This window comes from Rhamphochromis sp. 'chilingali', assembly GCF_963969265.1.
Source record: "Rhamphochromis sp. 'chilingali' genome assembly, chromosome: 19".
NCBI lineage: Eukaryota > Metazoa > Chordata > Actinopteri > Cichliformes > Cichlidae > Rhamphochromis > Rhamphochromis sp. 'chilingali'.
The window spans coordinates 28,146,936-28,158,937 of NC_137946.1; the positions used below are offsets into that span (position 1 = coordinate 28,146,936).

The following is a 12,002-nucleotide window of genomic DNA, read 5'->3' on the forward strand; positions in this document are numbered from 1 at the left end:
AAATTAGAAATAAGATTAAGAAGGTTATCTTCATCGTGTCAAATAAAATGATGCAGTTCTTCTTCAGAAGCCCTCGGCACTCAAACTTTAGGCTCATTTTATCTCAGCTCTGTACATCCTAACCATTTGCTTTGCTCCTGGTTTTGTTTCCTCTGCTTTTGTACCTGTTCAAGATCTTCTTCTTTCAAGCTTTTTCCTCTAGTTGGTATCCACTCTCTCTGCTCTCTTCTCTCCTCTTTTCCTGCTGCCCTCCTGCAGGATGACATTTGATGACTTCTGCCAGTACTTCACTGACCTGATCCTGTGCCGCCTCATCAACACCTCCTACCTGAGCATCCACAAGACCTGGGAGGAGGAGGTGATGAGGGGCTCCTGGGTCCACCGGCAGGATCCCCTACGCAACCGATCCGGAGGCTGCATCAATCACAAAGCCACCTTCCTGCAGAACCCTCAGGTCGGTACATGTCGTGGTTTTGTCTTTAAGAACTGTGTGATCAGTGCTGGACTGTGATGCACCGTCCTCTTTTTCTCCTCCTAGTATGTGTTTGATGTGAAGAAGGTGGAGGACGAGGTGCTGATCTGCTTACAGCAAAAAGAGAAGAGAGCCACACCAAAAGAGGGCAAATCAGAAAATCTCGCAATAGGCTTCGATATCCACAGGGTAGAAACACCCACACGTAACCGAGAAATCTTCACAAAGCGGAACCAGGAAGTAAACCTGTGATAGATCTGGATCTTCTCCTTCACAGGTGGAGCTAAATCGGAAGTACCGTATGCACACAGCCCAGCAGAAAGTAGCAGGTTCCATCTACATCAACTCACGCTGCGTCTTCCTCAGGAAGGAGCTGAAGGAGGGCCGCTACGTCATCATTCCCACAACCTTTGACCCCGGGCAGCAGGGTGACTTCCTGCTCCGTGTCTTCACTGATGTGCCTTCAGACTGCAAGTAAGTGTATGATAGTCTTACATGTGGATGTAAAGAGCTACACTCGGAGGCTTTACATCTTTAGAGTCTCGTCAGAGGCTGATGCAATTGGATACATTATTGGATGAAATTGTACTTCCTGTCAGTCACTTTACACAGTTACTTCTGCAAGAAGTAATTTTTTTGAATACTCGCTCCAAGACCTCCCATTTAATCAATAGTTAACACTAAACATCTGCCTACACATCTGGACAAATCATGGGCTTAATGAGGGGAACAATGCTTAATGCTTGGTTCTGTGTTGTTCTGACCTGTTTATTATCAGCTTCCTTCCTTGCCTGGCTTATTTTGATTTTCTCATACCAGTGTTGTCCTGTCTAGCTTATTTCAATCATCTTATGCCTGGGTTTCAGGTATCTTCCCCGGCTTATTTTGATTGCTACCTTGGTTTAGGTTTCCAAGGTCGGGGTGACCGTGGCTCAGGGGGTTGGGAAGCGCATCTGTAACCGGAAGGTCGCCGGTTCGTTCCCCGGGCTCTCTGTCCTGGTCGTTGTGTCCTTGGGCAAGACACTTTACCCTACTTGCCTACTGGTGTTGGCCAGAGGGGCCGATGGCGCGATATGGCAGCCTCGCCTCTGTCAGTCTGCCCCAGGGTAGCTGTGGCTACAATTGTAGCTTGTGTGAATGTGAGAGTGAATGAATAGTGGAATTGTATGGGACAATGCACTTTGTTCATATCAGTCTTAGACCCACTGTTGCTGTTAGGTGCTTTGCACATTTCCAGTTTTATCTTAGGCCGTTTGAAGCTGGTGTCCTGCTTAGAGTATACTCTTCCGCTCAAAGCCAGAATGTCTGTATTTCAGCCATTATAAACACTGTTTAAGTCTTAATATAAAATATATATAATTTATATATAATATTTTCCTGTCTTTAATTTTAAAAATGATTTATACAGTGTATGAGGACAGTTACAGTCCTACATTTACACCCATTAAACCAGATTGATTCCTGTAATAACACAACCACAGAAATTCTGCCAAGGAATTCATTCATGTTAGCTTAAGAGAAGGACTGCTTCACGCTGCGTTGATACATCAGCACAGTAACAGATAGTAGATAATTTTTCACCTATTATTTCCTGTTGCTTTTGGGACTGCCGACCAGAACCTGCTGCTGAAGCACTGGCAGCGTTACAGAGGCCTGTCACACTCCAACATGAGGCATATCTGTGTTCATACATCCATGTACCTGTGCTGTCTTCATCTTACTCAGAGAGCTGACCCTGGACGAGCCTCCTCAGACATGTTGGACGGGGATGTGTGGCTACCCTCAGCTGGTCACTCAGGTCCATGTACTGAACGCTGAGGGTCTGCAGGGACAGGACTCCAATGGAGGTCGGTATGAGGACTCCAGTCGGTGCGTAGCAGACGTAACCTTGCCTGACATTGAGTGCTGTGTTTTGTATTTGCATGTCAATGATGAAGTGCTGTGAAAACCCACAGAGCTGCACTGCCTCAATCCCAAAAAGAGAGCGAGAGCCCAGAGCAAAGCACGAGGTACCTCAGCACCACCCGCTGAGATTATTTAGCTAGTGTAGTGTCTACAGCCTGTAGTGTGCCGCAGTTATGGCTTAAATCTCTTACTGTGTGTGTGTGCATGTGTGTGTTTGTGCGTGCGTGTGAACTAACTGCTGTAACTTTAACACAAAGGTTCATGTGATTGTAGCGTCTTATAGTATGCTTCTGTTAAATAAGTAAATCAGCGCTGAGCAGTCAGTGTACACCATCCCCCAAAAAGTCGAGCTTTATCTACATTTACTCCACAAAGAGCCACCAGAGCGAGCAGCTCCTCATGTTTGATTTGACAGATTTTACTTTATTTTTACCCTTCCTGAGATAAAACTGTTCAAATCTTTTAATTGTTAGGCAAATGTGTAAACCACTACAGTAAGGAGCCACTCGACAGGGGGTCATTAACTGTTCCGATACCAAGTAAATACAAGGGCCAGTTTTGGTTTTACTTTAAATTTATAAAGTTAGCTTATGTAGGGGATAGCAGTGTGTCATGACTTAAGAGATAAATCAATGAGTTTCCAAATCCTGAACACATTTAATGACCACCATGTGTCTGTCTCTAAAGCACTTTAGTTCCACCTCTCTTAATAAAATTAGATTTGACAGTCAGTACAAAAGGGCTCAGATGTTTTTCATAATGCATGTTTTTATTTTCCCACAAAATTATTCAGTTCAGTGGGCTACATGCTGAACAGAGGATAGAAACAAAGTATCAATTCATAATGCCAGTATCAGTCCGATACCAATACCAACATTGGTATCAATACTATCATCGAGCGCCCACTTTAACTGCTTTGTACATACTTATAAAGCATAAGTGGAGGCAGAAATACTAGTTTTTTGTTGCTGTTTTTTAATTAAATAGTATTTTCAAATGTAGAAGTCCAGAGGTATTATCAGCAAAATGCACATTGTTAATAAAAATGTCCTCTGTGGCTGTTTTTTATTTATCAGTGTACTATATTAATACATTTTTTGACATTTTGCTGGTTTTATCCCGGCAGAGCTATTTTAAACTTTTAGATATTTGTTCATTTTTTTCTGACAGCTGTAGATCCCTACGTCATCATCACCTGTGAAGGAGAGAGGGTTCGTTCACCAGTTCATAAGGACACACGGTGCCCAAACTTTGACATCAAAGGCCTGTTCTACCGCAAGAAGCCCAAGGAGGGCATCCACATCGAGGTGAGCTGTCACTCTGCAGTCCGTAGTGTGAAAGGTTGAAGAAAAAAAATGCAACTTCAAATTTGATTTGCCAGTGGCCTTTGACAACTTTCACATTTATACATGGAACCAAAATGTAAAGTGCACATCTTCTGAACAGTAGCTATAAGGTTACTAAAAGGTTACTGTTTGCTTACTTTGGATTTCATTGCATAGTTTCACTAAACTCAAATCAAGGTAACAGGATGAGAAAACAAAGTCTAGGAAGTCTTGCTATATACTGTGTGTTTATTCTGCGATCAGACCATTTTGTAACCGCTTTTCATCAGGCTCTGACAAACACATGGTCACTCTAAATTAAATACTAGCCATTTGAGTTGTTATATAACCCACATAGGGTCTTAAAAATCATCAGATTAAAGCATAAACTCACCTATATCAAAGGAAAATGTGCAAAAACTTAAACACCAGCAGGTGTTTTATAAAAGGAAAATAACAATGTTCCAGAAAAGGGAAAAAGCTCATGTTCATATTGCCACTACATGTAAAATAATTTATATATAAAGAAAATAAAAATAAACCTACAGAACAAACATGTTATTATGCAGACATAATATACGCTGTACACAAACAAAAAGTAGCAGTAGAATTCAAAATACAGGGTTATCCAGCCAGTAAAAATCCAATACTAAGAATTGATCACATTTACTGAGAAATAAATGTTCATAATCACAAATTTTAAGTTTTCCTCAGGGGCATCAAACTGTTATTAACCCATTAGGTAAAACATTTAGATCTAACTACCGTAATTCTTGAACCATTGGTGCAATTGAAAAATTCCAACGGTTCCTGAAAGCATCAACTCTGTGCTTTATCAGTGATATGAGGGTCGTGATGGTAATCCCAGGTAGGGCGCCACATTCAGCGAGGCTGCTGCGACACTGTTCCTGGAATTATTGTAATAATCCTGATATCACTGAAAAGCAACAGTTCCCCGCTGCTTTCGGGAACTGTTGGAATTCTTTTATCGAGCAAGTGGTTCAGGAGTTACAGCTGTTACATATGTTGAAATAAAACGTTGCAAAACCTTACGTTTCGCCACATTCATCGCTCTCTGGTCTCACGTTGACATCCTGTGTGACAGCGCTGTATGTGTGTGTGTTTTAGCATTTTGTAACCGAACACGTGGGAAATTTGAATCTTGTAAGTTGAAAAAAAATTGACTCCTTCAGTACATGATGTAGACGATCTACTAGGCATGAATAATATATTTCTTATATTTGTAGATATGTCAAAACATCTTAAGTATTCGCAAAGTGAAAGCAAGAACCTAAATACACAGTCGACAGTGACGGCTGCAGAAAAGTGGGAGCTAGCTGCAGGAATAATTTGGGTTGATAGTCCCGCGGCACTTGTCTTCATGCAGAGTTTCACAGCGTTTCATCGCTTGTCTCATTTTCAGTCCTTTTTCCCTTTATCAACTCTCTCTTTGAGCCTACGGGACGTGAGAATGAGGCTGCTAAGGATGTTTGCAGAGCATCCATAACTAATCAGTTACAGGCTCCATATCAGGCGACACGTGTAAACCAGTGTATTTGTGAGGGAGGTTATTAATAGTAATACGATGTTGGATTTGCTTGTTTAGAGCTGTGAAATTGTTTTATTTGTAACACAGTGAAATGAAACCATGAGTGGGCATTAGAGCTGGTAAATCATCTGTATTTACACACTGTTAGCATCAGAGAGAGAGACATCATTCATTTAAATAAATAAGAGAGTTAGACAATCACATGAGGTATCCTTCATGTTGTTTTTCACCAAACAATCTAAAAGATGGACAGATCAATTCAAAACTGAGTAAGGAGACCTTCATTGAGCTTATTAATTTGTCCAGTAGAGCTCCATTAAAAACCCAAGTGTACTTAATGATTCATTTTATCATTTTCACTATTCATCCGTGGCCAGTCCCCTCGCTTTTACTTTGGAAATTCAGTCATTCTAATCCCAGTTACACATCCCACGTTTTCAGGATTTCAAGATTTCAGATTGCAGTCAACTGAGGTGTTTTCTTAGCCCTTCTAATTTAAGTGCATAATCTTAGCTACTGTGGCTGCTATAGGACAAACATGTTTCAGACAGACGAGAGATGATGGCTGTGGCCGGCTGACCTGTTTGTACTACTGTTTGAAATGGATCTGACTGTTAGGCTTTTCCCTGTTTGTTGAAGGCTGTCACTCCATTGTTTTCCTCAGTTGTGAAGAGGCTGTAAAACTTTTTGAAAGCAGAGTTAGAGAACCTGTTGAGGATTTGGTGAACTGTTGGTAGCACTGCCATTTCTGTTGATGTTAGCTGCTGTTAGTCCAGGTTAGTGAAACTGTCGTTGAAGTGGCTGTACCTTTTGTTGAACTAATAAACTCTCATACGATGTAATTACATAGTAATGTGTGTATATGTATGAATACAGTATCCCTTTTTTTACTATTATAAAATGTCAAACAATCACTGAGAGACAGTTACCTTTATGTTTATTGGTTAACGTGTGAATAAGGACTGTTTATTCATTTCATTTTGTTATTTAATAAATGACATTTTCTTACTATTAAACAAGCTTTTAATAGATTTCAGAAATATTTGTTTTATTGTTTTGAATCAGCGGTCCCCAACCCCTGGGCCATGGACCGGTATCGGGCCACGAGAGTTGAGGCTCGGTCGTGAAATGTATGTTTTTCAGGGGTTTTATCCTTAACTCGGTTTCCCTGGGTCTTTTCCCGTGTTGTAGTTGTGTGTCTTATTTTGAACGAAATATTTACACGTTACCATAGCGACCAGAGAGCATTAAGGGTCAGAGAGGAGGATGTTACTTTCAATGTTTTTGGCGCATTTCAGCAGGATGCTGCTAATAAAGTTACACAATTACACAGTGAATTCACTTTTATTATTATATTTCCAAAATACCACAGTTTTTGTCTTGGTCGTATCATTTTATTTTGTTGCATTTATCCGCAACACCTTAAAGGCCAATCCGTGAACATATTGTCTGACATTAAACCGGTCCATGGCGCAAAAAAGGTTGGGGACTGCTGTTTGTGACATGTGGTTTAATTTTTAAACAGATACTCTGACATATAAGTTTCAAACGACCTGTGTGAGTGAATAACGGAAAAAAAGGTTCAATATTTCTTCGTGCTGCCTTGTTTCCTCAGTGTTTTACTTCTCTCCTTCCTAGTGTCTTCTTTCTTCTGTCACTTTCTCTCTGGTGTATTTCCTTTGCTGATTCCTCCTTTTTTGTGCTTACTGCCTTTTGTCTTTTTGTTTCCTTCTTTCCTTTCTGACTTCCTCCCTTGAGTGGCCAACAGATCTACAACAAGAACATGATCGTGGACACCTTCCTGGGTCAGGTGATCTTGTTCAGCGACCCCAACGAGCGCCAGGAGCAGCACACGCTTCACCTGCGCGACAAAGGCAGCCGCCAGGACAACGACCTCCCGGGCACGCTCACTGTGCGCCTCATCACGTCCACCACGCTCACCAACATCTGAAGCGGCAGTTTATACGATTGCAATGATCGAAGCTCAAGGTGGCGTACGAACCGTGCCCGCCGTTCACCTTCGCCGTTCATCTTTTAACCGTCGCGGGAGCTCACTGTGTCTTTTTTTTCCTGCCGCTTGCGTGCTCTGTGTGTCTCTGTTTTCCTTTGCTTCCTTTAGCTTCACAGGGTTTTATTTTTGAAGGCCTGCATCTGTATATCCTGATGGAAGCTGTACAGGGGGTTGTACAGACTATTTTTAAATACATTCCTGTCAAAATTGTTCATCAGTCACAAATTTGTTCTTAAAGTAGCAGAAATCTCTATCAGAGCAACAGTTTAAGAAACTGATGAAGTTTTATCAGATTTTTTTGCTGTTCTGACCCTTAATTACAGACTTGTTTTTATTTCTTCTTATACTCACACACACACACATATACATGAATATAATACATATGCAGACATCTCTGCACTCTCCATGCATGTGCCACTGTTTCCAAGGGCTATGCATTGCCTTAAGGCTGAGTTTGTCTCACCTCTTTGAGGAGACGAGGGGAGGTGGGTTATGTTGAATACTATTTATCTTAGCACAGCCTTGGTTTAGTTTTTTCTTTGTCTCTAAAAGTTTGCATTAAGCCCTGCTTTTTGCCATCGTGTTATCAGCTTCTGTCTCCCAAATGCTCTTTTATGACTGTGAATAATCCTCCCGCCCAGCCAGCCAGCCCAACCACCCAGACACCTCAAGTCTTCAGCAGTTTGCCGGTGCTTTGGAGAGCATGCAGCAGTCTGTCACTTTTTGCGTTGGACTTCAAAGCCAACAGCAGCTCTTCTCTCCCCTCGACTCAGTGCTTTTTCTGTGTTGTTCTGTGAGCGCACCCGCGTGTGTGAAGTCTTGCCTCCCGGTTTCCATCACTAGCATCATTCGAGAATGCTTTCCGTCGCCGGCTGCTATGGACGATCTCTAAACTGCATGGCTTTTAAAAAGAAAACGAAAAAATCCCGAAACTCTCTGCCTGTGCTGCACATCTCTCTAGTCGTAGCTTAGCAGCCGGTGCTTCCGATAGTGCTACCCCCTTCCTCCTCCCCATGCAAACATCTTTCCTGTCCAGTGGAGTGCAAAGATTCACCCTGACATAAATCAAGTGCTTTATGGGACCAAAGAGGAGCCAGGCCCCCTTTTCAAACCGGCCTAGCCTGGCCCGGCCCGGCCCAAGCCTAGCGACAAACCGCCACCCCCTGTGCCACATCATCTCTTAACGGCAACACCACTGCCTGACGCTTCCTCTGACTTGAGTCTGTCGGCCCGGGCCAAAGACTCACGCCACGTGATCCCGAAAGACAGCAGCTCTGCAAGCGTGAGTGTGTGAGACTGTGTGTGTGTGTGTGTGTTTGAGTGAATGTCATGTTATACCTGAAAGAAAAAGATCACAAAGGAAAGGTGTGAACCGAATAGTAAAAGGGACCTTTTTTGAAGGGAAAAAACACACCTTGCACTTTATTTCTTTAGCTTTGAGGGGTAAAAAGAAAAACCCTCGGAGACTACGGAGAGAGAAAGGAGTGCTTTAGCAGAGGAGACGTCCTGCCAAACAACCTGTGCCATCGCCTTGTTCCTGGCTTTGCCTCCACAGCAGGAAAACAACTCGGACGAACTGTTGAATTCAGATGGTTTTGAATATTGAACCAACACTGGTACAGTTTAATCTTTTCTCTGATGACATTTCTCGCGTAGATCATGTGGCCATCCGATCCGACCTTTTACCATCCAGTCGGCTTCTTGTGACAGAAAATAACAGCCTGTGTTTTTTGTTTCTCTTCAAAAGTGCAATCCAAGTTTTATAAACTTTTGGTTATTATGTTTTTCCCCTTAAAATTTGAAAAATGTAACTTATGGTTATTTTTAAGACCTTTCCTTTGAATGTAAACCATTAGTGGACTAATCTCTCAGACAAAATATCAAGCCCCACCCCCTTTTTTTTCAGTGCCCTTTTCCATGACTTGAACTGTCACTCATGGCATTTAAGTGGTCACACATGTTTGTGTACAGCATCTTTATAAATGTGTCTTGCATGGGTTATTTTTCCAAGATATCCACAGCCTTGTATTGTACTGTTCAATTGTTACTCTATATATTTATTCTTTCTATCTCAGAAGTCTTGGAAATGCTAGTTTTGAGCAGTGAGCATGTCTACACTTAAATGCACCTCATGTCAGTCTGATCATGTCAGTCTGTTTGAAGCAGTTGTGTCTTGTACTACAGTGATGCATTCATAATGCCTCTAGCATCTGTGAACATTAGCAGCAGTTGTCAACAACTATTTAGGTGCTATTTATCTTCTTCTTTGTGGTCTTTTTGTTGGTTTCACTCAGAGAGAAAGTGAACGTCATGTAACATGAGACTGAATCTGAAGCGTGTTAACAGTGCAAACAGCCAGTGTTGGAGACTGTAAGTGCAGAGCAGTGTGAGATTAGACAGCCTGCCGGTTTTTATTTGCAGAGTATTTCCTCTTTATTCTGCCAATCAGTTCCATGCACTTCTCTGAAAACAGGCAAGCTCTGCAACATAAAATTGATCCTGAAGTTGGAACCTGTGACTATGGGAAGAGCAGAGGTTACTCCAGCTTTCACCACTTTATGTTTGGCTCCTGAACTTGTTTAAATAAAGGCAGGCTCTTCAGTGGTATCGATGCAGAGTTCCCTCCTAACCAACACCTACTGTGAAAAAGAGGTATTTGGGTAAACAAAGAAGGCTTTCCCCCTCCCTCACACAGAGTGGCCTACTGCAAGGCAGTGAAGTCCCAGCTGTGGTTAATTTAGTTTGGTTAAAATGAGTTTCTCTTTGTCCAAAACAGTGTAAAGATCATTTTTGTCTATGTGCTAAAAAAAATCAGACAGCTCAGATAAATGAATTTATTGCGGAAGATTATCAGTGCCAAATGTGTGCACGGGTGTTGTGATACAGAGCTTTTATTTTTCCTGAAAAAGAAGTATCTTTTGATCTTTTGGGTATTTTCTGAATCCTTAAAGTATTTTCTAACCACCAAATATTGTTTTTCCCACACGATAAAAATTTTCAACCTTTAAGTTGCAGATGTAAATTAGAAAAAAAGCATTAAGGCAAAAACTGCATTTCATATATCGGCCACTTGGGGCTCCAAAACGAGTCATTGTGCTCTGTTAAAAATGCCCAGGTTTACAGAGTTAAAAAAGAAAGTGTGTATAGTCCAGAACACGATTTCTGTCTTCATATCGAATGAATGCGAGGTGAATGTTCAACTCACCTGTTTGGATTTGGTAATGCTTAAAATTTAGGGATGTGGTCGCTTTGTTTGCAGACAACAGCTGTAGTCAGCAGCTGTCTGACTTCACCGCCACCAAACTAAATCACTCGACCTTGTTTTTGCTCTTGGTGCCTTTTGATGCATTTTAATGGGTTATCCAAAAGCTCCCCTCCATCGTCTTTTCTAAATTCTGGCTCCAATAAAATACCATAGTCGTGGCCAAAACTCTGATGTGAAGGCTTCAAAAATGCTGAATCTACAAACTAAACCGTGTCCATTTCCATCTTTATATACAGACTATGTAAATGACCTGCATCCTTCTTAAATAAATGCAAAATTAACCAGACTTCATAAGAAACTATGCTGATGCTGAGTAACAAAATTGGCAAGGCTTCACGAAAGAAAATAGCTTGAAAGTAATTTTTTATTGTTCTTTTACTGTGCAGGAGACTAAAAATCTTTTGTTGAAATGGTTCGAGATGTGAGGATTCTGGAAATGCTTTTGCAACCTCAAATGTCAGTGTTCTGGGTCTTAAATTTTTTGCTTGGGATTTATTTTTCAGAAAACACAGCCTCTTCTCTATGAGTGAAATGTAGTTGTCAGATATGAAAGATATAAGATACAAAGATATAAGCTGGAATCAGACAAATACCCTCTTCCTGGTAAACATGTCGCTGTGACGGGCTGTAGTTTTGGTGTTTTAACCAATGAGGTTGCTTACAGACAAATCACATGGGACTCAATTAGCCCATATGGTCCCCCTCCCCCTCTCCAATCATCAGTCTGTTTACTGCAGGTTACACGAAATGCATTGCTTGTTGCCCAGCAGTGTTCCTTATCTATGATTCCTATTTCTTTGGCATTTCTTGCACAAATGTGTATGTTAAATGGGAAATGGATGACTGTGGATGTGTTTGGAAGACAAGAAATGACCAAACCAGATTCTCTCCTACTCTTATGTCTAATTCCTAAAAATGCCTGAGCTCCTCAGCGTGTCTGTAGATTCCTGGCACTTTTCAGAGGAAGTTCATTCCTACCACTTGTATACATAGGCGAGGGTAGAAACACAAATCGATCAGTAAATGAATACCCTCAGGTCTGTCTTTACTGCGACAGACTGCTCTGCTTTTCTCCAACTTGTGAATAGGACCACAAGATACTTAAGCTCCACCACTTCCTGGAGTAGTACTCCGCCCTTTTCCATCATGGCCTGAGACTGGGGGATGCTAATTTTCACCCTGTCTGTTAGCATTCATGAATGGCGTGAGTGGCAGTCAGTCTCTGTTAACCCTGCGATGGACCTGCCATCTGTCCAGAGTGTGCCTCGCTTCTCACCTAGTGAGAGCTGGGATTCGGATAATCAGTTAGGAAAAATGGATGGATAGATATGGCCCTTATTTTTTTGTTGTTGAGTATAACAGCAGATAAGTGAAGGGAGATTATTTTTCATCAACTCTGACAGGGACTGAACAGGACATTATTTTTATTCAGAAGTACAAGCTTCCCATCAGCCAACCTGGATTTTATTTCCCTC

At 41.6% G+C, this 12,002-nt stretch overlaps 1 protein-coding gene across 1 annotated transcript in view; it reads left to right on the forward strand.

The window, feature by feature from the left end:
* capn5b (calpain 5b) overlaps window positions 1-10,676 on the forward strand; it is a 55,339-nt gene extending 44,663 nt beyond the window's left edge. Inside the window, exons 10-16 of the mRNA XM_080867155.1 lie at window positions 259-454; window positions 539-661; window positions 750-946; window positions 2,198-2,319; window positions 2,428-2,481; window positions 3,548-3,684; window positions 7,020-10,676. Coding sequence (XP_080723281.1) covers window positions 259-454; window positions 539-661; window positions 750-946; window positions 2,198-2,319; window positions 2,428-2,481; window positions 3,548-3,684; window positions 7,020-7,202 — 1,012 coding nt within the window. The 3' untranslated portion in view covers window positions 7,203-10,676. The remainder of the gene's footprint in view (window positions 1-258; window positions 455-538; window positions 662-749; window positions 947-2,197; window positions 2,320-2,427; window positions 2,482-3,547; window positions 3,685-7,019) is intronic.
* Window positions 10,677-12,002: the final 1,326 nt, after the last annotated feature.